Genomic DNA, 26,406 nt, shown 5'->3' on the forward strand with positions numbered 1-26,406 from the left:
AAGATCTTTCATCTGTTGCCTTTTTGTAAAAAACAATCTATTAGTGAAGTCTCTTGGGCACTCCCCAAAAGCTCTTGCAAAGACTGTTGGCCCCAACAAGTCTAGCATGGGGCAGAGCTCCAGTATTTTAAATAAGATCTGTTTTAAAGTGTTTCTATGTGACCTACTCTAACAAACCTTTCACAATTTATCTCCCAAAAACATATCAATATACTTTGTCACAAGAGTCATACAGAACTGAAACAGGCCCTTTGACCCAACTTGTCCATAATGGCCAAGGTATACTCAAACTGGGGACACTTGAAAGACTGCAGATACTGGAATTTAGAACAAAAAACTGCTGGAGGAACTCAGCAGGTTGAGTAGAATCAGTGGGACAAAATGGTCAACATTTTGGCCTAAGTCAAGTCATCAGATTGCAGAAATTTACATAAGCTACATCGATTTGCCTGTGTTGGGCCCATATCTCTCTCTAAACCTTTCCCATTAATACATCTGTCCAAATGTCTTTTGAACATTACAACTGTACCCACTTCTTCATCATCCTCCAGCCGCTGTGTGAAAAAGGTACCCTACAGATCCTTTTAATTATTTCCCCTCACTTTAAGAATATGTCCTCCAGTTTTAGACTCCTTTATGTTGGCCAAAGGACGATGACCATTTACTTCCCTGCAAAAGCTGATTTTCAGCAGACTGGGTGAATGATGCAGCCACCTAACGTTGAAATATTCAACTCTGGGCTGCACCTCCAGCCAGGAGGGCCAGCGTGAGCCATTGCTAGGCACTGGTAGCACCTGCTCCTCGTATGATTGATCATTTAACGACTACAAACTTATTTGAACTCCACCTATTGGATTTAATGGAAGTTACTGGCCTGTTATTTATTACCCAAGAAAAGCCACAGCCTGAAGAAAGCAGTGAAACCAAGCAAAAGAGACGACAGCAACAGCCATGGGTGTGATCAAGTTAGCTACTAAGAAGGAAGATGCTTTAAGAACCACCAAGACTGCTGCTAAAGTATTAAAGAAGTGAATATCACCACTGACCACCAAGTTTCAGCAAACCGCCGACACTGGCATCGTCAAAATGTTTGGCAGCAGCAGCTTCCATCAGGTCCACAGAAGATGAGAGTTTGAGATCTTGAAGCAATCTCTTTGGAGCAGCCACGACTATTCCCCAGCAATAGCCCTAACTCACCAAGGATGTGTAGCAGAGGCTCGTACTTCAATGCCGAGAAGATGCACTGTTCACCCAGATTTGCCCTCACGGGGATGTACTACAGTAGTTCACATCAAGCCATCGAGCAATTAGATCACTTTGCAGTACCAGAAGACTGTGCTATCAGTAATACATTTCTCCTTATGGAGTGCTGATGTCCAAGGAGATTGCATTCCTGGGGAGACATCCTGAATATTAAATGGAATACTTGTGTTGGCTAATTAAAACTTAAAATCTCACTCTTTTGGTTCCAAACCTCACAAAGGTAAAGACTAATCAGAATTTGATTGCAGCCGAGAAAATTTAAACATTACAAAGAGGTTAAAAACAAGTACTAGAAATTAAATCATCATCTCAAAATAAACAAAAATGCATAAAGCACCAAAACAATATTTTAAAATTGGTTATTCACTATTTCTGTAACTCACATTTCTTTCTGAATGCTGGACTAATGAGAACCAGTGGAGTGTTTACTTCATGATTTGAAGATCCTCCATGACTACCTGTATCCGACATACCATGATCTGCACACAGTATCAATAAACTGGGCAGAGAGTCTTCATTTTCCTATAAATTGACATATAAAAATATGTACCTTTACATCAATACTGAATATAATTTACAACTCATTCCAAACAGGCTTTTAAATTTAATAAAAAAACATGCAGTGGTTCCAAGATTCACACATGGATACATTTTCTGCACTGAGGTACTTCGTGAATGTAGTTTTATTAGTGCATATCTCAATGTATAATGCCCTAAAATGTTCAATCGAGAAGAGAATGCAGCATGAAGAGTGGAGGCTAGAAAAGACAGTAAGGGGCATGAAAAGTAAGAGTCCATATCCTGAGAGGGGATAAGTGGATTAGCTTCATAATATAATCATTTACATTTTGGTGGGTTTACAGTGTGCACTACTCCCTTCAGAGATAATCTGTTCTTTCAAAAATTTGGTGGCTAAAACTGACTATCCACACATCGACGTGTCTGACCAAAGTTCTATGTAACTGAAGCATTGCTTTTTACACTTTTGAAATTTAGCAGTTTCAGGATTAACGTTTATTTTAATAAAACAGTACAAACCTTGGATACAAGTCCTACATGAATCTTCTGAACAATATTATCCATTTCTGAGAGTTTTGGTCCAATCAAATGGCTATTTGGTCCTGCCAGATGGCCAATATGATCTAACCCAAGGTAGTGCAAAATTAATAGATCCCAGTCATCTCTTTTTAATACTTTATCCAAATGTCTTGTTACATTTTCATCAACCTATGAATATTTAAACAAATTGTCTGTATTAGGTTTACTCATACAATAGTCAAAAGAAAAGCACAACAAGAGTAATAAATATTTTCAGAGGAATTTCAAGTCTTAAATATAAATAAATTGATATACCTAAATTAAATAATGTTTTTAAAAAGGGTTTTTTTTACTGACATCAAATACTTAACCAAAAATAAACATAGTTGACAATTTCCTTTCTGTTGACACACCAAAAATTCTCAGTCTGAAGAAAAGATCATCAAAATTGGAATTGCTCTAAAAATTGGAACACAAATAATAGGATAATTGCTTAATGAAGTGAATAAATCAGCTCACATTAAGAATTATTTGCATTTATAAACCAGCCCTCATAGCCTCAAGCTAATTTAAAGTGTTTTAAAGCTCATAACAGAAACTTATCCTGGTTACCAGTATTAAACCTCCTGTGCAATACATTCTGCTTTTAAATTTCAATTCCATCATCTTCACAGTGCAATTCTCAGTACTGGTCTATTGAGTCAGACTTAAATTATATTCTTCTGACTCAAAGTTAACTCAAAACAGAGCCATACTGAGAAGATAACTATCAAAAGATAACTATCAATTCCAACAGGACAGAATATAAAAGATAAAATATTATTCCACTCAATTACACATTTGAATAATTTAAATAAAATGTCACAACATTTTTTCCCCCACACAATTCACTTAGTTATTAATATCTAAAAATCAGAAAAATCTAAAAACATCTTCAGAGTTTGGACTGACCTCAGACTAGCACAAAGCATGTCAAAAAAATATACTAACCTCAGTGTAATCAGATACAAAGAAAGAGGTTGTGCCATCATGTTCTACAAATAGATCTGGAAACATTCGGATCCAAGTGTCATCACCATAGAACACTATTGTTTTACCAGCAGCTTTTGCCTGCCAGATTAAGTTATCTTCCAGTAGAGCAGCAGAATTTAGGTTCATGATGATATCAATAAATCCAGGTATTTTACCAGTCATCATTGCCTAAAGAAATATACAGTTCCAACAAGGGAAAAAAAGTACCTTCAATATTTTAGAAAAAATTCAGCATTAATGTTTAAAGTATTTTATTTCAGGTACTGGTAATCAAAAGTTGAAAAATATTTATCACAACAACAGCAAATCTAAAATTCAATTCAAAAATCCTCACAATTATTCTGTTGCAGGCATCACTAAGTAGCAGTATTGACCACACCATTTTCAATCAGGAAGAACAAGACTCTATGCATCACTTTAAGGAAATTGAACTATAAACACTAAAGCACAGAAACAGTCCTTTTGGTCCATATAGTCTATGCCAAACTATTATTCAGTCTAGTCCCTCCACCTGCACCTGAAGGTAGCCTCCCATCCATGTACCTACCCAAATTTTTCTTAAATGTCAAAATCAAGCCCACATTCATCACTTCTGCTGGCAGCTCATTCTACACTCTCACCAATTTCTGCATGAAGTTCCCTTTACACATGTCATCCTTAACCCATGTCGTCTAGTTTGCATCTCACTTAACCTCAGTGGAAAAAGCCCGCTTGCATTTACCCTATCTATACCATTCATAACACCCATTTATTAACGAAAGAATGTGACAACTGTTTTCTTCACAAATCTTTTCAATGATAAATATGTGGGGGTTTTTTTCTGTGAGGCAAAGCAGAAACTTAACCCACCATAAGCTACAGTAAATTTACTCCATTACATTGTAGGAACCTGTCAGTCCTAGTTGACATTCTTATCATAAGACCCACCCAAAGAAATAAAATCCCTGTTGTTATGCAGATGGAAAAACAAATGCTGGAGGAGCTCAGCAGGCCCAAGTTCAAAATACATTTATACATACACACACCTAAACTGATGGATCCTGCAAGACCTGCTGAGTTCCTCCAGCTTTTCTGTGTTTTCAATACAATCACAGCGTCTGCAGATTTTCCTGTTTCACTCCACGAAAATGAATTGTTCTGTATATTGAGTTTGCCTTTAAAACTCTTACCTTAATTCTAGGCATAGTGACAGTTGGAGGCCAAGCTTTAGCAATAAAATTGTGCGATGAACCTCGTTCAACCAAATGTTGTGTATACGGCATGAATTTATTTCCTTTAGATCCAAATACAAAATCCTCTCTCAAAGCATCCACCAGCATAATCACAACCCTTCCAAACAATGGTGAGGGTACCTGTGTCCAGTTTGACACAAGGCCTAAAGCAAAAGAATTCACATACTATTAAAATGTATTGCATTTTATGTGTGCCATGACATAGTGCAAAGTTTAGGTTATTTAATCTGCTCCTTAAAAGCTATTGCTACTCAATAAGGCAGCAGAATAATTAGATAAGGTAACTAGACTGCAATGATCAATGCTAGAAATTTTTCTAGACTGACACCAAAACTTCTTCCAGAAGTAGTGTTCGGGGATAGTGGAGCATGCAAAGGGCAAGAGTATATTGAAATGCTAGTGAGAGCAGACAGGCGAGCGGGAGTAGACACACACGGCAGACATCGGTGCAGCTGCAGATTCCCTCCCCCTCACCCCAACAGCCCACCGTCCCCAGGTGCTCACAGCTGGCACCGAAAGGAGCGGGCAGGTACCTGCAGCCGGGTTCCGGGAACGGTCACAGGCCCGCGGCTTGGTTGAAGTTACCTCTGGCTGGCTGCGCCTGCACATCCGACGCCTTGGCTTTCACGGAGCCAAATGACTTGGCCGGCACGGGGAAGAACCCACGAAGGAAAACTGCCATTCCGAAGAGTTGTACCAAGAGACCACAGCAAGCAAAGAGCGACGAGCGAAGCCTCATCTTGTCGGACCCTGGTGCGCCTGCGCAAGACAGGAGTGAGGCAGGTCAACTATTGCACAGGGAAGGGCAGGAAAGGGAGAGGGCAGAGAGAGACAGGTTAGATATTACACCAGGCAAATATGTGCAAATAAGGCCAAATGTTGCACATCATAAAGGAAATGCTGCTAATTAAAAATCTGAAACGCAAACAGAACTGCGAGAAGCGCTCACCAGATTGAATAATGGTGCACCATTGAAGACATCCCATCAGGGTACATTACTGCATGGTCCACCCAACTCCGCAACAACCTTCGGAGTTGTGACGTGTCTCAGACCAACACACATAACTCCATCTATAATTCCTGTTGCCTTGGAAAAGCAGACAACATATTAAGAGAGTAACACTGGAGACTGCAGACATAGAAATCTAAAGCTAAGTCTAATTTGCTGGAAGAACTCAGTGGGTCATTCAGCACATGTATCCGTGGAAAAAAAATGATCGACATTTGGAGTTGAAATGTCGATGGTTCTTTTTCTCCCACTGATGCTGCTTGACCTGCTGAGTTCCTCCAGTAGATTGTGTTTAGCAATATATTAAGATTTTGCTCAACCCAGTTACACTGTCTTCATCTCCCTGACTGCAGGAAGATTCATGAGCGTGAGATCACTCATCACCAGATTCAAGGGCAGTTTTTTCCTGCATTGTTGGTACTGAATGAACCCTTGAATAGTAAAATTATTGCTCCTGCTCTGACCCAATTGATTTCTCGCTGTAGTTTTTCTGGAATCATTTTTCATTGTAGATCTTTCCCCACTCTCAATGGAAAAGGCCTGTCCACATTGACTCTATCAGTCCCCCTCATAATTTTAAATACCTCTAGCAAATCACCCCTCAATCTTCTATGCTCCATGAAATAAAGTCCTAGCTTGCTCATCCTTTCCCTGTAACCCAAACCCTGAAACCCAGGCAACATTCATGTACATCTCTCTGCACTCTCTCAATTTTGTTGATACCCCTTCTATAATTCGGCAAACAAAACTCCAAATTTGCCCTCACCAATGCCTTATTCAACTTCAACACGACATCCCAACTGCTGTGATTTATGAAGGCCAACATATCAAATGCTTTCTTCTCCACCCTATCTATATGTTACTCAACTTTCACAGAATTATGTACCAGAATTCCTAAATCCCTTTATTCTATTGCACTCCTCAATTGTCTACCATTTAATGTGTAGGACCTTTGCTGATTAGTCCTACCAAAATCACATTTATCAGTATTAAACTCTATCTGCCATCTTTCAACCCACTCTTCTAACTGGCCTATATCCCACTGCAAGCTTTGATACCTTCTTCACTGTGCACAACACCACCAATCTTCGTATCACCTGCATACTTACTAATCCAATTTACCAATCTATCATCTAGATCATTTATATGACAAACAATGGGCCCAGTACGGATCCCTGAGGCATTCCACCAGTCACCGGCCTCCAATTTGACAAACAATTTTCCACCACTACTCTCTGGCATCTCTCATCCAACCATTTTTGAATCCAATTCACTATTTCAACAATAATACCTAATACTTGAACCTTCCTAACTAACCTCTTATGCAGAACCTTGTCAAAGGCCTTACTAAAGTCCATATAGACAACATCCACAGCCTTCCCCTTATCAACCTTCTTAGTAACCTCCTCAAAAAACTCTATAAGATTTGTTAAACATGTCCTACCACATAAAAAACCATGTTGACTACTCCTAATCAATCCCTGAATTTCCAAATAATTGTATATACCATATCCATTCATTTACCCACCACCAATGACGGACTCACAGGCCTATAATTACCAAGTTTACTTTTAGAGCCTTTTTTTTAAACAGCGGACAACATGAGCCACCCTCCAATATGGCCAGTGACATTTTAAATATTTCTGTCAGAGCTCCCACTATTTGTATACTAACCTTCCTCAGTGTCCTAGGGAATATCTTGTCGGGACATGGAAATTTATTTACCTTTGTTTTCTTTAAAATAGCCAATACTACTTCCGCATTAATCTCTATATAATCCATGACCTCACTACCAGATTTCCTTACTTCACCTGGCTCAATATTCCTTTCCGTAGTGAATACTGAAGAAAAACATTTAAAATTTCCCCCATCTCTTCTGACTCCTCACATCGCCTACCCCTCTGATCTTCAAGGGGCCCAATTTTATCCCTCATTATTCTTTTACTTTTAAGGTGCTTTCTCCTCCTACTTTTCTTCAGAGGTGAGAATACCAAGGAATATAAAAGAGGCCTGAAATGAAATCCATTGTGTTAAACAGTTTTAAATACAGATAGCATGCTGTTATTGGGTATTTCAGTGGTATCACTTTATCTTACACTAGCAGGATACCTGGTGTTGCCCAGGAAATAAAACTCTCAGTTATTGACTACATAGTTGAAACAAAATACCAAAAAATTCATGGTAATTCTGCATAAATATATTTTTTTCAAACACAACATTTATATTTTTGTAACATAGATACACGGCTCAAACAAAGTTGACTTCAGGGAAAGGACAAACAATTCTCAGCTAAGAGCTTAGTATTAAACAATGTTCTTAGTTTTTTCATCTGGAGCATTTACATAGAGACTGGTCTTCCAGCAAGTGAACATCCAACATAGGGCTGCCCATAGGTAAAGCAGGGCTCTTCCAATTGCAGCCCAGCTACCATGGAGTCATTTGCAACTGGATTAATGGAAAAATACTCAGTGGTAGCTGAGTAATTGAATGCAGCATTTAGCAGGTTGGCTGTAGTAAATGGTGCTGCCCTACAGCTGGTGGCTTTTGTTCGCATTGCTTGGAGTCTTGCTTGTTCTCCCTCAGAAGTCTCTTGCTACTCTTGGAATGCCTGGTGGCATTAGCACCGAGGAGGGCTTGGCATTGTTCCTCAGTCTCCTGCTGCTTCCTCCTTGTTTGTCTGGAGGCCTGAGCACTGAGTTGGGTGTATCACTGCTCTTCTCTTTCCTGTTGCCTGCTCCTTGCATGTCTGATAACATCAGTGAGGCGAGACTGATGTTCCTCTGCTGTCTCTTGTGTTCTCCTTTGTCTAACTCTATGGGCTTGTGAAAAGCTTCTGCCAATGTTGCTTTGCTTTTTTGGGCCCATATTGTACTGGGTTTGGCCACTTGCTTTTATTTTGAATGTGCATTGATGCATAGAACTGCAACTAATTGAGGTGTCCCAGGTGCAAGTTCAATTTTTTTTGAACTTTTGAACTTCATATGACCTTAAAGTTTAAATTCAATGTGGTCATGACATTCAGCATCAAATGTTATTCAACATTATCAGTATCAATGTTAACATAATCAGCATTGACTTCAATTTATAATTATCCATTTATACATTTTTCTACAGAGTTCTTTTTATCTTCCTTCCTCCCAACCCCCATATTTAACACAAAACATTTAACTAACTACAATTACACAGGAGACTGAGGACATTCACAACAAAGGTGTGAAACGTATAATTGGGATTTTGTGGATTTGTCATAGCACAGCAGTCAGAGCCCAGGCTGCTTTCTTTTCTTAACTTTACCTGGATGAGATGAAATGGACCCACCCTGAGTAGTAGACAGGGAAGGCAAGGAGGTGAGACATGACGGTCCACCTATAGTCGTGTCCCTATGGAATTTAAATATGGTTGCCAAATTTTTTTGTGAGTATCATCTTTTTTCCTTAAGTTGTAAGTGATCTTCTCCAGGGCAACATAACTTTGCATTTCCTTGTTCCATCACACAATGCTCAGAAGGAGTCAAATTTCCAGGTAGCCACTATGCACTTCCTGGCCACTGTCAATGCGATTATTACGAATTGAATTTGGGATTTGGACAGCTTCATTAGTCTTATGTACATTATATTTCCCAACAGGAACAACTCAGGATCCTGTGGGAATTCTTTGCCTATAATTTTCCCTTGGACTTGACCTAGCTCCATCAAAAAGGGCCTTACCTTGGTACATGTCCAGTTTGTGTGCACAAAGGTTCCTGTCTCAATGCTGCATCTGAAACATTGATCTGATAATTCTGGTTTAGATCTATTCAATTTTTGCACCATCAGGTACAGTTGGTGAAGAAAGTTGTATTGCACCAGCCTGTAACACGTGTTGATGATTGCAGTCATGCTGGTCTGACACAGGTCAGACCAGCACTGTTCATCAATTATTATTCCCAAGACCAAATCCCACCTCTTCCTTGATTTGTGAAGGCCAGGTTTAGGTCCTTTGGCTTGAACCAGGAAATACATTGCTGAGATGAACTTTCGTGTGTTTCCCCTTCGAATCATGGTCTCTATGTCGCTGCATTCTGGTGGAGCCATGGTTGGACCTAATTTGTCCTGCAGAAAAGATCTTATCTGGAGGAGGCAGTGGAACGTCTTGTTTGATAAGCAATACTTTCATCTGAGTTGTTCAAATAACTTAAATTTCCCCTGCTCGTAACAGTCCTCTATGCATCTGACACAATTGCAACGCCAGGTGTCCAGAATCTTGTTACCTACCATTAATGGTATTAATCTATTTGGAGTCAAGGGGACAGTCCCACTTTGATACCTAAATATTGGTTAATTTTGTTCCAAATAGTGATGATTTGTTTTAGTATAGGACTGCCTACTTTTCCAGTTAACAATTTTGCATCCCATTTATAAATAAAGTCTTCTGCCATCTTCTCGCCGACCATGTGCAGGCCAATTTATGCCCAGGATGGTACATCTATCCCTTCAAAGAGTGAAGCAATGTTTCTTGACTGGGCTGTCCAATAGTATTTCTTTTGTAATCCGCCCAGACTGTCATCCCAGGTCAATTTTTTCATAGAGTCTCTGGCTACCTTTCTGTTCCATAGAAATGTTCTTACTCATAGAGCAGATTTTGGAAGAATCCCTGGGGAAACACCACAGGCAGTGTCTGAAAGAGGTACTGAAGCCTCGGCAACACATTCATTTTAATACAAATAACCTTGCCCACCAAGGTTATTGGCAAGGAGATCCACTTATTTAAGTCCTCCTCGATTTTTTTAAGCAAGGGGGTATAATTCAGATTATATAAATTATTCAAGTTGTTATCTATTCTAATTCCTAGATATTTGATCCTGTTTTGTGGCCACTTTAAATAGCTGTTTTGCTGATGTTGACTGTAGTCCCCCTTAGTGAGTGGCATAATTTCACTCTTGTTCCAATTAACCTTGTAGCCAGAGATATCCCCATAGTCCTCCAGAGTAAAGCGCAGCCTGGACAACGAGTTTGCTGGGTCTGTTATATATATGTCAGTATGTCATCTGCATATAAGTTGATTTTATGTTCTTCCTGGCCTGCTCTAAAACCTTTAATGTCTGGATCCTGGCAAATGGCTTTGGCAAGTGCTCCATGGCTAATATGAACAGGGCTTGAGACAGCAGACACCCTTGCTACTTGATCTTGTAAGTGGGAAAGCTGGAGAAATTTGTCTGTTCGTCAAATCTTTAGTCTTGTGCACCAATCAATTTGCCAGGGCTTTGGCAAGTATCTTATAATCTGTGTTTAACAGAGCGATAGGTCTATAGGAAGACAGCAACAGTGGATCTCTGTCTTTTTTAAGTATTGTTACAATGATTGCTGTTGAAATAGATTCTGGGAGGGTATGGGTCTCCATTGCATCAGTAAATCTTTAAATTCCTTGTAGAACCCAGATGGAAACCCTTCCTCCCCTGGAAACTTGTTAGTTTGCAGCAAGTTCAATGCTTTCCCTCTTTTCCTCTGTGAAGGGAAGATCTAGGCTCTCCTGTTTTTCTGAGTCTAAATTTGGAAGCTCTAATTTAGACAGGAACCTGTTGACTTTATCAGGCCCCTCTGATAGCTCTGATTTGTATAGATCCTCATAAAATTCCCCGAAGGTCTCATTGATCTCTTTTGGTTTATACGTGATCCTGCCATTCCCAGCTTGTATCACATTGATTGTCCTTGAGGCCTGTTCGGTCGGTCCTCAACTGCTAAGAGAGGATTTTATGGGCTCTCTCCCCCAGTTAGTAGTATTTTTGTTTTGACTGTATTATGGCTTTTTCCACACTATACATTTGAAGTGCATTGTATTTCATTTTCTTACTCGCTAGAGCCCTGGAGTGGTCCTCTGAGCCTGATTTTTTAAAATCCTTTTCAAAGTGAGTAATTTCTTGTTCCAGTTTATCCACCTCCCACATATTCTTTTTTCACTATCTTGATGTATCCAATTATCTGACCTCAAATTTGCTTTGAGGGTATCCAAAAGGACAAATTTATCTAGAGTAGAGGTACAGTTGGCCTCACATTAATGTTAAAGCTGACATATTTTCTACTCTGAGTCATTGCCCCAGTGCCCCCCAGACTCATACTTCCACACCACCCCATGTCCATCGTCGCCCAACTTTATTCCTCCAGCTGTCCGCTCCAGCCCGCTGGACCCACGATTTGGGAAAATAAAACAGAGACATGGACACCCAAAGGGAAAGATAAAGAAAGAAAATTCAACAAATAAAAGAAAAAGGAAAACAGAGGAAGACAACATAAAGTACTAAATCAAACTTTATCCCCTTACCCATCTGCTTTCCCTTTCCACATCTAGTTCCCTTTAATCCTCCCTGCCCCCCCCCCCACCCTACCTCTGGTGACTTCATCCTCTGCATTGTCATCATCCCCCCTCCTTTCCACAGGTGTTGCATTTTGCACCCATCTATCTCTGACATCCTCACCCCTTTCCCCTGTTTCCCTTTTCACAAGTTCTCCCAATAATGTTTTTATATCACAAACAGATAAATCTATTACTTTTACTATTTTCATAAGTAACAGTTTCAAGCAATACATTCTTAAATATAACAAAAATACTAGCGTTATTCATTTGGCAATACCTGTCCCGCATTGGACTTGTCAGCCACAAACGAGCCTGCAGCTGACGTGGACATTTACCCCCTCCATAAATCTTCGTCTGCGAAGCCAAGCCAAAGGCACATATATGCATTATTCCTTACAAACCAGTAGTTATTTCACAAACTCCCGGCCTCTTTGGCCTCTGACAAGAATATTCTCTCGCCTCCTGGCATTATGATTTTTAGGGTTGATGGATATCTAATAACACTTTCGTACCCTTTCTGTTTGGCCAGCCTTTTTATTGGCTCAAATTCTTTTCTTTGTTTGAAGAAAGCTGCGCTTATGTCTGGGTAAAATAGGATCCTTCCCACCCCTCCAAGGTCCATTGTGCCCCCACCCCCCTCGGCCTTGACAGTCACTGCCCTCAAAGTTTTCTTGTGGTCGTGGTGACGCAGGAACTGCACCAGGACTGAGTGTGGCTTTTGACCGGGGCCCTGGTACAGGAAGGTGGTCTGATGGGCCCTCTCTACCGCCACCAATTCCCCCAATTTCTCCCTTTTCAAGACCTCTGAAAACCAGTGTTGAAAAAAATGCTATGGGAACCCACCCTTTTCTACCTTTCGGCAATAGCACAATCCTCCGGCTATGATTTTCTAAAGAGTCAATCCTCTGCCAAAGGCTTCCTTTTCCACCTCCCATGTGGGACCTCCCTCTCTAATTTGTTTATTCTGTCCTCATTATCTCCAGTTCTTTATTCTACTTCAGATACTCTTCCTGTTAATCCATTTAGGGCATTCTCCCATCTATCCATTTTGTTGTACAAGTCCCTGGCCAATCTCTCTTCCATTCTTTCCATGGCCTGCAGGATGTCTTGTAGCGAGGGCTCCGTGCCCCTTTCTCCTCTTGCTGATGTCAGCTTGCTGCCTCAGAGGGTCCCAGGTCCTCCCCATGATTCTCTCTTTTTTAAAAAAATTTTTTATTTTTCACACTATAAACCACATTGATCAAGATACATACATTTTCCTTTTCAAATATATACAGTGTCATTTTCTCCCCCCCTCCCTCTTCCCATCCCACCCTCCCTACCTCCCCTCCCATTCATTTAAAGTACAGAATCTAAGATACATTAAACCAGTCAAACAATGTTGTCACTCAATAAAAATAAACAAGAAATTCCACTGAGTCAATTCTTTTCATTTCCTTCTCCTTCTGTCATTTTAGGTGGTAGATGTCCCTGGTAGGTTTTCTCTATTGTGTCTCATGTATGGCTCCCATATTTGTTTGAATATTGTAATATTATTTTTTAAATTATATGTTATTTTTTCGAATGGAATACATTTATTCATTTCTATATACCATTGATGTATTCTCAAGTTATCTTCTAATTTCCAGGCTGACATAATACATTTTTTTGCTACGGCTAGGGCTATCCTAACAAATCTTTTTTGTGCACCATCCAAATCAAGTCCAAATTCTTTGTTTTTTATGTTACTTAGGAGGAAGATCTCTGGGTTTTTTGGTATATCGCTTTCTGTAATTTTATTTAATATCTGGTTTAGATCTTCCCAAAATTTTTCTACTTTCTCACATGTCCAGATTGCATGATTTGTTGTTCCCATTTCGTTTTTACAACGAAAACATCTGTCAGATACTGTTGGATCCCATTTATTTAACTTTTGAGGTGTAATGTATAGCCTGTGTATCCAGATATATTGTACCATACGTAACCTCGTGTTTATTGTATTTCTCATAGTTCCAGAGCATAACTTCTCCCATGTTTCCTTCTTTATCTTTATGTTTAAATCTTGTTCCCATTTTTGTTTAGTTTTACCATTTGTTTCCTCATTCTCTTTTTCTTGCAGTTTAATATACATATTTGTTATAAATTTTTTGATTATCATTGTATCTGTAATCACATATTCAAAATTACTTCACTCTGGTAACCTCAGACTGCTTCCCAATTTGTCCTTCAAGTAGGATTTCAGTTGGTAGTATGCCAACACTGTATCTTGAGTTATATTATATTTATCCTTCATTTGTTCAAAGGATAGTAATTTATTTCCTGAAAAACAATTTTCTATTCTTTTGATCCCTTTTTTCTCCCATTCTCTAAAGGAAAGGTTATCTATTGTAAAAGGGAGTAACTGATTTTGCGTCAGTATTAGTTTTGGTAATTGGTAATTTGTTTTATTCCTTTCTACATGAATCTTCTTCCAAATATTGAGCAGATGATGTAATACTGAAGAATTCCTACGTTGTACCAATATTTCATCCCATTTATATAATATATGTTCAGGTATCTTCTCCCCTATTTTAGCTAGTTCTAATCTAGTCCAATCTGGCTTTTCCCTTGTTTGATAAAAATCTGATAGGTATCTTAATTGTGCAGTTCTATAATAATTTTTAAAGTTTGGCAGTTGTAAGCCTCCTTGTTTATACCATTCTGTTAATTTATCTAATGGAATCCTTGGTTTCCCCACTTTCCATAAAAATTTCCTTATTATTTTCTTTAACTCCTTGAAGAATTTCTCCATCAAGTGTATTGGCAATGCCTGAAATAGGTATTGTATCCTTGGAAAAATGTTCATTTTAATACAGTTTATCCTTCCTATTAGTGTTAGTGGTAAGTCTTTCCAATGCTCTAAATCGTCCTGTAATTTTTTTCATTAGTGGATAATAATTGAGTTTACGTAGATGGCCGAGGTTTTTATTTATTTGTATACTTAGGTATCGTATTGCTTGCATTTGCCATCTGAATGGTGATTCTTTCTTAAATTTTGAGAAATCCGCATTATTCAATGGCATTGCTTCACTTTTATTTGCGTTAATCTTGTAACCCGACACTTCTCCATATTCCTTCAATTTCTTATGTAATTCTTTTATTGATAATTCTGGTTCTGTTAAGTATACTATAACGTCATCTGCAAATAAACTGATTTTATATTCCTTGTTTTTTATTTTTATCCCTTTTATTTTATTTTCTGTTCTTATAATTCTGCTAGTGGTTCTATAGCTAACGCGAACAATAAGGGTGATAGTGGGCATCCCTGCCTTGTTGATCTGCTTAAGTTTAATTGCTTTGATATATATCCATTTACTGTCACTTTTGCCAATGGCCCCTTATATAATGAATGCTTTAATCCAATTAATGTACTTCTCTGGTAAACTGAATTTTTGTAATACTTTGAATAAATAATTCCATTCTACTCTGTCAAAGGCCTTCTCTGCGTCTAAAGCAACTGCCACTGTTGGAGCTTTATTCCCTTCTAATGCATGAATTAAGTTAATAAATTTACAAATATTGTCTGTTCGTCTTTTTTTAATAAATCCAGTTTGGTCTAGATTTACTACTTTAGGTACATAGTCGGCTAATCTGTTTGCTAATAGTTTAGCTATTATCTTATAATCTGTGTTAAGTAAAGATATTGGTCTATATGACGCTGGTGCGAGTGGATCTTTCCCTGTCTTTGGTATTACTGTAATTATTGCTGTTTTGCATGAATCTGGTAAGCTTTGTGTTTTATCAATCTGGTTGATTACTTCCAGGAGGGGAGGAATTAATAAATCTTTAAATGTTTTATAGAATTCTATTGGGAATCCATCCTCTCCTGGTGTTTTATTATTTGGTAGTTTTTTTATTATCTCTTGTATTTCTACTATTTCAAATGGTTCTGTTAATTTATTTTGTTCCTCTATTTGTAATTTTGGTAGTTCAATTTTAGTTAAAAATTCATCTATTTTGTCTTCTTTCCCTTCGTTTTCAGTTTGGTATAATTGTTCATAGAATTCTCTAAAGTTTTCATTGATCTCCGTTGGATTATATGTGATTTGTTTGTCTTATTTCCTTGATGCCAATACCATTCTCTTAGTTTGTTCTGTCTTAAGCTGCCATGCTAGAATTTTGTGAGTTTTTTCTCCTAGTTCATAATATTTCTGTTTTGTCTTCATTATGTTCTTCTCCACCTTATAAGTTTGTAGTGTTTCATATTTTATTTTTTTATCTGCCAATTCTCTTCTTTTAGTTGTGTCTTCCTTCATTGCTAATTCTTTTTCTATATTTACTATTTCCCTTTCCAACTGCTCTGTTTCCTGATTGTAGTCCTTCTTCATCTTGGTTACATAACTTATTATTTGCCCTCTGATGATCGCTTTCATTGCATCCCATAGTATAAACTTATCTTTCACTGATTCTGCATTTATTTCAAAGTACATTTTAATTTGTCTTTCAATGAATTATCTAAAATCCTGCCTTTTAAGTAACATGGAGTTTAATCTCCATCTATACATTCTTGGAGGGATGTCCTCTAACTCTATTGTCAATATCAAGGGTGAATGGTCCAATAATATTCTAGCTTTATATTCTGTATTTCTTACTCTGTCTTGCATACGAGCTGATAACAGAAATAGGTCTATTCTTGAGTATGTTTTATGTCTACCCGAATAATATGAATATTCCTTTTCCTTTGGGTGTTGTTTCCTCCATATATCCAAACGTTGCATTTCTTGCATCGATTTAATTATAAATTTGGTTACTTTGTTCTTTCTGTTAATTTTTTTCCCAGTTTTATCCATGTTTGAATCCAAATTAAGGTTGAAATCCCCTCCTATTAATATGTTCCCTTGCGTGTCTGCTATCTTCAAAAAAATATCTTGCATAAACTTTTGATCTTCTTCGTTAGGTGAATATACATTGAGTAAATTCCAAAACTCTGAATATATCTGACATTTTATCATTACATATCTCCCTGCTGGATCTATTATTTCCTCTTCTATTTTAATTGGTACATTTTTACTGATTAATACAGCTACTCCTCTTGCTTTTGAATTATATGACGCTGCTGTTACATGTCCTACACCCAATCTCTCTTTAATTTCTTATGCTCCATTTCAGTTAAATGTGTTTCTTGCACAAATGCTATATCAATTTTTTCTTTTTTTCAGTAAATTTAGCAGTTTCTTCCTTTTGATTTGGTTATGTATTCCGTTAATATTTAAAGTCATATAGTTCAACGTAGCCATTTCATACTTTGTTTATCTTCCCTTTCCGTTTCCTCATCATCACCTTTCCTTCTTATCCATTTCTGCTTTCTTGTTTTGAACACTTTATAAGACAACATTTCTAAAACATCAAACATTTCCCTTATTCTCCTATCTAAAATTTCTTTAACCCCACTATCCCCTCCCCTTCCTGAGTTGCCCTTTATCCCTTGTCGGGCAACCACATCTCCCCTCTCCATTTGGATTTGCGAATTCACTTGCAAGCGTCACCTGATTTCGCAGTGACCGTAACTCCTCCCCACCCAGCCCCCCCAGAAAAGATTTCAATTTTCATATATAACAAAGGTCACTCTCTTAATTCCCTCCTTACTTCCTCTCTTTCCTTTCATTCCCTTATTAATTCTTATCTATACTCTATATATTTTCCTTTAAATACGGATACACTCATGTACACACATATATACAAACACACACACACACACACATATATATTTATATATCTATATACCCACATACACACATACATATAGTTCGTGGTCATTTTTACTCTCGTTACATGTCTTCATCTCTCTGCCTGTTTTGTAGTTGTTCTGCAAATTTTCATGCTTCCTCCGGATCCGAGAATAGTCTGTTTTGCTGCCCTGGAATAAATATTTTAAGTACCGCTGGGTACTTTAGCATAAATTTATATCCTTTTTTCCATAGGATTGTTTTTGCTGTATTAAACTCCTTTCTCTTCTTCAGGAGTTCAAAACTTATGTCTCGATAGAAAAAAAATTTTTGACCTTTGTATTCCAGTGGCTTTTTGTCTTCTCTTATTTTCTTCATTGCTTTCTCCAATATATTTTCTCTTGCATATCTTAAGAATTTTACTAAAATGGATCTTGGTTTTTGTTGTGGCTGTGGTTTCGGGGCTAATGTTCTATGTGCCCTTTCTATTTCCATTTCTTCCTGTAATTCTGGTCTTCCTAGGACCCTGGGGATCCAATCTTTTATAAATTGTCTCATATTCTTGCCTTCTTCATCTTCCTTAAGGCCCACTATCTTTATATTATTTCTTCTATTATAATTTTCCATTATATCTATCTTCTGAGCTAACAGCTCTTGTGTCTCTTTAACTTTTTTATTAGATTCTTCTAATTTCTTTTTTAAGTCCTCTACGCGGTTGCGCACTTTTACTTGGCTCCGCGAGCCATTTTTGTAGTCCCGAGCTCGGGACTTCCACTGACCTTAGGGATCGGGCTTCTCTCTCCGCGGCGGGCCTCCTCGGACAGGTAAGGCCTTCACCTTCTTCTTCCGACATTCTTTCTTCTTCTCTTCTTCCCGTTGCTTTCGACTTTTCTTTCTTCGCTGCCATTTTCTTCCCACCTTTACTTTCACTTTGTTTTAATTTTTATTCTTGTACCTTTGTGTTTTGTGTGTTTTTTTTAAACTTTTCCGGAGAGGGCTGGAGATCCCTGACCGGCCACTACTCCATCACGTGACTCCCCCCATGATTCTCTCTTGACGCTGCCTCCAGTCTCCTCTTTGCTGTCAGCCTTGCTAGGGTTGCCATTGGAGTCGTTTCCCGACATGGGGCCAAAGTCTCCTGCGTCCCCAGGCAAGTTGCTCCCACTACGCTCCCACGCACTCTTTGCTTGTGGTCCTGGGGTGTGGGGGGTGGGGAAAGACATGATGTATGCCACCCTCCGAAGCTCAGATTCGTTTGTGGGCCCCTAGTCTCCCAATGCTTGGCCAGAGATCACATAGTCTCTCCTCCCCGGGTCAGCCTCACGCCCTGCTGTCCTCTTTGGCGAGCCTCATTCATCCTTGGTGGATCAGACTTCAATCAATAGGGCCTCCCAGGCTTTTGGCCTGGATTTGATGTTGCCATCTTGGCCTCCACGAGGTGGGCCAGATTGGATGCCGACATTCCTCCCACCTTGCTGGCTGCCTTTGCCTGGTTGATGTTCTTCTTTTCCATTTTTGCAAGGTAAGAACTTTTATTTATTTGTTTTTTGTTGTCTTGATGTTTGTTTCTGACTTTTAAATAATTTTTAATTCTCCTGGTCCAGGAACTCTGGGGTTTGACATCCTGCTACTCACTTCTCATCACATGGCCTCCTCCTGTGGCAATCCACTTACCAGCAAGCGAACTGGCTCCCAAAATGGCAAATGTGCTGTGGAAAATGCAGGAAATTGATCTGCATTCAACATAGGTTTTTAATCTAGGCTGATGACATCACTGATGATATCACCTCTTGTCCATGTGACAGAGGCAGTGATGTATATAAGCCCAGCATGCAAGCATGGAGGTGTCAATCTTGCAGGAGAGTCCACAGCGTGTACGTCGACTTCCCTGCATTTACATCAGCTTGACAATGTGTCCAGCAATTCCTCAATGTGTACACCAATGTCGATAATAGCTCAGGATAGAATACTTTGCTACACCACAATTATAGTAAACAGTAATGCAAGTCAGTGCAAGCTAGTCAAAAAACACTTTTGAACTTCATATGTCCTTAAAGGTTAAATTCAATGTGGTCATGACCATCAGCATCAAATGTTACCCCTACTGAACCTCCTTGGACATTCCTAGAGTGCTCCATATTGATTTGCATGGAAAACAGACAAACAAACAACCATATATACTTGTAAATATTAGATGGTACACTATCTTTATTGATTACAATGGTAAAATAATCCACTTCAGAAATGTTGTTTTACATTATTTATAAAAAGTACTTATAAAAAGTACTTTATCTTAAATAGGATTTAGCTAGTCAAGGAACAAATCTTTATGCAAATATTTAATGGATGGGTGAGATGATATCAAGCTTACAACTGGAAATATTAACTTACAGGATACAATGTTTCAACCAGACTTTGTAGTGTAGTGTTTTTTTTCTATCATTCCACCATTCACTATCCCACCACCACCTTCAACACCCACACCAATGTCTTGACTGTGAACAGACTTCCCAATACATAGTGAAATGGCTTTCAAATGGATACACTTTTTCAAAAGACACTTTTTTCCTTTATTTGCTTTTGTGCTCTGCTGTTTTAAAATCGATATCAACCAATTCACATGATTAAAGTGCACGTTCCAGATTTTATTGAAGGTTATTTGGATACATTTTGGTTTGACCATGTAAAAATTACAGAACTATTCACACATAGTTCCCCCATTTCAGGGCATCATGTTTGGGACATTTGGCTTCACAGGTGTTTGTGATTCTCTGGTATGTTTAATTGCTACATTGTGCAGGTATAAGAGAGCTTGGCTTGTTTCTAAGTTTTTGATCACCTTTGGAGTCTCTAGTTGCCATTTTAGAACAGAGATGTGCCCATGAAAGTCAAAGAAGCCATTATGAGGTTGTAAAACAGGAAAAGACATCACCCAAACCATAGGATTATCAAAATCAACTGTTTAGAACTTCATTAAGAAGAAAGAATGTACTGGTGAGCTCAGAAATCGCAAAGGGAATGGTATTCCAAAGAAGACCTCCACTGTTGATGACAGAAGAATTCTCATCATAATGAATAAAAATCCCGAATGACTGTCCAACAGATCAGAAACACTCTTTAGAAAGTAGGTGTGGTTGTGTCAAGACTACTATCCACAGAAAACTTCATGATGAGAAATACAGAGGCTACACTGCAAGATGCAAACCACTAGTTAGACATAGAAACAGATTGGTCAGATTACAGTTTGCCAAAAGTATATAAAAGAGCCTGGAGAATTCTAGTAAAAGGTTTTTTAGGCAGATGAGATCAAGATTAACCTATATCAGAGTAATGACAAGAGCAAAGTGTGGAGGTGTAAAGGAACTGCTCATAATCCAAAGCTTACTACCTATCTGTGAAACATGGTGGTGGGAATGTTATGGACTGGGAAAGTATGGCTGCCATAGGTGCTGGTGCACTTATCTTCATTAATGATGTAACTGTTATGGCAGTAGCAAAATTAATTCTGAGGTGTATAGAAACGTGTATAGAAACATCTGCTCAAGTTCGAGCAAAGGCCTCCAAACTCATTGAACAGTGCTTCAAGACACTGATCCCAAACATACTGTTAAAGCAACAAAGTAGTTTTTCAAAGCTAACATCTGGAAAATTCTTAAATAGCCATGTCAATCATCTGATCTAAATCCAATTGAGCATGCCTTCCATATGCTGAAGAGAAAACCTAAGCCCTCAAAACAAGCAGGAGGTGAAGGTCACTACAGAAGAGGCCTGGCAGAGCATTACCAGAGAAGATATTCAACACATGGTGATGTCTATGAATCACAGTCTTCAAGCAATAATTGCATGCAAGGGTATTTGTAACAAGCTACTAAACATGACTACTTTAATATACATACCATTGTTATGTCCCAAATATTATGGCGCTCTGAAATTAGGGGACTATTTCTAAAATGTACTGTAATTTCTACACAATCAAACCAAAATATAAACAAATAATTTTGAATAAAAGCTGGAATGTGTACTTGAATCACGTGAATTGTTTAATTACAAATATAAAACTGGACAGGGGAAAATAAAGGAAAAAAGTGTCTTTGTCCTAAACATTATGGAGGGCACAGTAAATAAATAAGAATTCAGAATGAGTTTGCCTGCAGAAACTATAGGGTAGTAATAGATGGAATGTATTCTGCCTCGAGGCCAATGACAACTGAACTTCCTTAGGGATTTGTTTCAGGACCCCTCCTTTGTGTGATTTTCATAAATGACCTGGATGAAGAAATGGAAGGATGGGTCAGTAAGTTTGCAGATGACACAAAGGTTGGAGGTGTTGTGGATTTTGTAAAGGTTTGTTTTAGGTTATAGCAGGATATAGACAGGATGCAGAGTTTGGGCGGAAAAGTGGCAGATGGAGTTCAATCCAGATATGTGTGAAGTGATTTTGGAAGGTCATACTTGAAGGCAAAAATATATCCCTTAATCAACATCCCTAAAATAGAAGAGTATCTAGACATTTAACATTGTTACTTGGAGGAGTTTGGTGGGCTTAATTGACTGCAGTGCGTTACAACAGTAGCTAAACCTCATAACCTGTCACATACTTTGAGTCTCCATGGTTTTGAAATTTTTTTAAATGGCAGCATTGCTGGAGCTGCTGTAACTCCAGCATTGCCGCTGGTGAAGACCTGGGGAGAGCAGGGAGTGGAGACAGTGTTCTCACAGGGTTCAACTGCCCAGTCTGACTGCTGTTAGCTCCATACAAGACTCAGAGGGAGTAGCGGACTGGCACAGGGCACCAGAAAACAGGGATACCACTCCATCGACTGCCCCTTTAAGTTTTTTCTTCAGCATATGGAAGGCATGCTTAATTGGATTTAGATCGGGTGATTGACATGGCCATTCAAGTATTTTCCAGATTTTAGCTTTGAAAAACTACTTTGTTGCTTTAGTAGTATGTTTGAGATCAGTGTCTTGATCATTGCTATGCAATGAGTTTGGAGGCCTTTGCTCGAACTTGAGCAGATGTTTCGATACACCTCAGAATTAATTTTGCTACTGCCATAACAGTTACATCATTAATGAAGATAAGTGCACCAGCACCTATGGCAGCCATACTTTCCCAGTCCATAACACTCCCACCACCATGTTTCACAGATGCGGTGGAATGCTTTGGATTGTGGCCAATTCCTTTATGTTCATCTTGATCTAAAGAGCAGAGGAGACGACCCACAAGATAGTGACCACAGCAGCAGATCAGTAAAGGGTTCAGATAGACTGTTAGTGGCTCAAGGCAAGGAACCCATGGAGGTTGAGGGCTGCTGCAGACTGCAGTCAAAGGACTCACACCAGGCTGTGGACAGATGGAGGCTGGCTCTAGATCGGCTGAAGGGTACCAGGTGTTGCAACTGGGATGCGAGAGGGTTCCGGGCACTGAAGGGTTCCTAGTTGTATCGGAGGTTCGGATCTGGAGCTTGGGTTGCCAATGGTTTGGACTGGACTCTGTATGGCTGTGGAGGCTGCGGGAGTGCTGGAGGTGAATCCATGGGCACTCAGTGACTCTGGATGAACTCTCTTTTGCTCCTCTTTCTCTGACTGTAAGAAGCACATCAGGCAATTTCTGCCAATGGCAAGTCTGTCTGCCTTACAGCAGGCAAAAGCAATTTTGTGTAATATGACACATTTTATTACATGACAATAAACAGAATCTTGAATCTTGCTTTATTACATTTTTTATTAACTGATTAAAAATAAAACTGCTCATAAAATTTGCATTTTTCTTCATTCCTCACCATCATTATTCATTAAATTCCTCTACCGGCATCACCTACGGCTCCTAGAACGCTTCCACCAGCGTTGTCTCTGCTCCTTCCTCAACATTCATTGGAGCGACTTCATCTCCAACATTGAAGTACTCGAGATGGCAGAGGCCGACAGCATCGAATCCACGCTGCTGAAGATCAAACTGTGCTGGGTAGGTCACATCTCCAGAATGGAGGACCATCGCCTTCCCGAGATTGTGTTATATGGCGAGCTCTCCACTGGCCACCGAGACAGAGGTCCACCAAAGAAGAGGTACAAGGACTGCCTAAAGAAATCTCTTGGTGCCTGTCACATTGACCACCGCCAGTGGGCTGATATCGCCTCAAACCATGCATCTTGGCGCCTCACAGTTCGGCGGGCAGCAACCTCCTTTGAAGAAGACCGCAGAGCCCACCTCACTGACAAAAGACAAAGGAGGAAAAACCCAACACCCAATCCCAACCAACCAATTTTCCCTTGCAACCGCTGCAACCGTGTCTGCCTGTCCCGCATCGGACTTGTCAGCCACAAACGAGCCTGCAGCTGACGTGGACATTACCCCTCCATAAATCTTCGTCCGCGAAGCCAAGCCAAAGAAAGATATCATATTTACAAAATATCAGGTAACTTTTGGTAGCATACTGGTTAACATGGAAAATATGATATTTGAAATGCTCATAAATTAATTTATTTTATACAGGTTAATTATTGCATTAAAATAAATGTGAAGGAACTATAACATGAACAGTTAGACTGAAGGACATGGTATTGAAGAACTGAATACTGCAAGGCTAGAAATGTTCCAGAAGGTGGCAATCACCTCAAATTGTTTGGTCTGTACGGATCACAATGAATGGGTGACCAAGAACCAGTTGAAGTAACAGGAAGTTTAATGTCCTGGCGTTATAAACAGGTAACTTCTACAAGAAAGGGGATAGAGGTACATTATGAGTTAAGAATTGCCATAAATTGCTGGACAATTTAGTTTAGTGAAAGTGGTTATTGTCCTTATATGAAACTTTAAAAAAAACCCTGCAGATGGAAATCTGAAATAATATCAGGAATTGTTAGAAACTCTCAGCAGATCAGGGTGCATCTGTGGAAAGAGAAATAGAGTTAATCTTTCAATTGAAGAACATAAAAGTCTTTGACTGAATGCTGGCTTAGGTTTTCTTTTTTGCTGAGCATTTCCAGCATTTTCTGTTTTTCTAATTCCCATCCTTGATATGACATATGTAAGAAGCACATCAGTATTTCCTGCCATGTAACTTTCAAGCTCTGGATTCCCATTCCTGTCAGTAGTTGTTAGGGATTTAAGATTTTTTAAAATATTTCTTGTTTTTTTTTTCTCTTACTCCAAAACTTCTCTCCTATTGACTCATTTTATATACCTAATTTGAAGATACCTCACTGTATTATCTTTCCACAGTGCCTTTCATTCTTCCCTTATCCTTAATTTCATAGGTTATTTGTGTCAATTTATGTTGCTTGGGCACTTTAAGATTATTGAATTTTATGTCCCTCCTTTGTAGAGGAGAGGGCAAACAGCCTGCTCCATACTTTCTAGCATTTAGAGGAATGAGAGGTGATCTTATTGAGAAATTTGTGTAGTGTTTGATGGAGAAGATGGAGTGTTGATGCTTGCCCCGTTGGACTGTGTAGAATCATGCTCACAGCCTCAAAATAAGGGGTTGACTGAGATAAGAATCAATTCCCCTGCAATTCTCTACCAAAGAAGCCTAATGAGGCTCAAGTCATTGAGTCTATGCTTGACAGAGATTGCTGGACATTTAGATCATAAGGATGGAGGCTTGGACAAAAAAAAATGAAACTGAGATCATCTGTGTTCATGTTGAATGGTGAAGCAGACATAGTGGGGCTAAGTTACTGGCTCCTCCTATTGCTTATATTTTATGTAGATGAGACAAGATCCAAGAAGGGATTCATGATTAGTTGCAGCAGCTGGATGTACAAAGGCTCATGGAAGTTAAAGGAATAATAGGAAATCTAACCAATGATAGATGGACTTGGGAGCTCCATAATGCAGTCACCTGTATTTGGTTTCTCCAGTGCAGAAGAGAGCAGGTTGTGATCATCAAATGGAGTACATTTGAATAGGAGAAATGCAAAGGAATTGCTGCTTCACCAGAAAGATCTGATTGGGTCTCCAGATGATGGGAAAGAAAGAAGCAGAAGGACCAGCATTGCATCTTGCATGGTTACTGTGGTGATACGACCACCAGTCTACTGCAGGGGACGATCTCTGTAGCTGCAGGAAGACCACCTAAGGGGCTGACTCCACCTGGCTGATTGTCAATCAGCTGACCTGAATATAAACCTGAGCCGGCCCCTCCTGAGCCAGTCACACGGGGAGCCAACAAGTATTGAACTGGTGTTCAAACTTACTGGAATGAAGCCTGTTGTACAGTGCACCACAGTTACATGGGAAAATACTGTAGTAAGGGGCATAGTCCTGTAAAAGCACTGATTTACCACATCCTCCAAACAAAGAATACACTCATTCATTTCTTTCAGCATGCCATGAAGTTGACTTTCTTTATTATATCCTAGACAAAACATTGCATTCTTCAACTCCCCAAACACCACCCAGCCTTCTCATTTGTTCACGGCCAAATGAGTGATCCTGATGCTCTTACTCTCCTCCTCCTGCATCTGAGATCCATCACCAAGACACTGACACTTAACACACCTACACATACACGCTATTATCCCCGCTTATGTCATCAGCAGCAACTGGCATACCGACAAAGGTAAGTACACAACTGCAACTGCGACACCCCCCCCTCCCCGACCACTCAGCCTCTGAGCCATGGAAGGGGGTGACTCATTGCACTGTCCTGCTATGTAATGATCCGTAGAGATGACAGTTCAGCCCAACCTCGTACAAAAGTGCAAGACAGGTGACGCACAGTCTGACTAGCAAGGGTGCAACTGGTTATCTGACTCTGGCTCCGATGCAGAACATGGACCATCGATATACACTGGCTTCAACCTGTCGATG

General features: G+C 39.2%; 1 protein-coding gene across 13 annotated transcripts in view; it reads right to left on the reverse strand.

Moving 5' to 3' along the window:
* The window catches only part of pigg (phosphatidylinositol glycan anchor biosynthesis class G (EMM blood group)), a 172,313-nt gene that overhangs the window by 49,584 nt on the left and 96,323 nt on the right, over positions 1-26,406 (reverse strand). For 10 of the 13 annotated variants that reach the window (XR_011353937.1, XR_011353936.1, XM_069925876.1 and 7 more), the window contains exons 2-7: positions 5,515-5,652; positions 5,151-5,324; positions 4,503-4,708; positions 3,292-3,501; positions 2,302-2,490; positions 1,647-1,785 (exon numbers count right to left, since the gene is read on the reverse strand). Coding sequence is in view for 11 of the 13 variants with exons in the window: in XM_069925876.1 (XP_069781977.1) it covers positions 1,647-1,785; positions 2,302-2,490; positions 3,292-3,501; positions 4,503-4,708; positions 5,151-5,324; positions 5,515-5,551 (955 nt within the window). In the remaining 2 variants the exon portion in view is untranslated. Of the gene's footprint in view, positions 1-1,646; positions 1,786-2,301; positions 2,491-3,291; positions 3,502-4,502; positions 4,709-5,098; positions 5,354-5,514; positions 5,653-26,406 lie in introns of those variants that run through there. The other 3 variants (XM_069925875.1, XM_069925874.1, XM_069925877.1) reach the window with 3 other exon arrangements.

Source organism: Narcine bancroftii, chromosome 3, assembly GCF_036971445.1.
Source record: "Narcine bancroftii isolate sNarBan1 chromosome 3, sNarBan1.hap1, whole genome shotgun sequence".
Lineage (NCBI taxonomy): Eukaryota > Metazoa > Chordata > Chondrichthyes > Torpediniformes > Narcinidae > Narcine > Narcine bancroftii.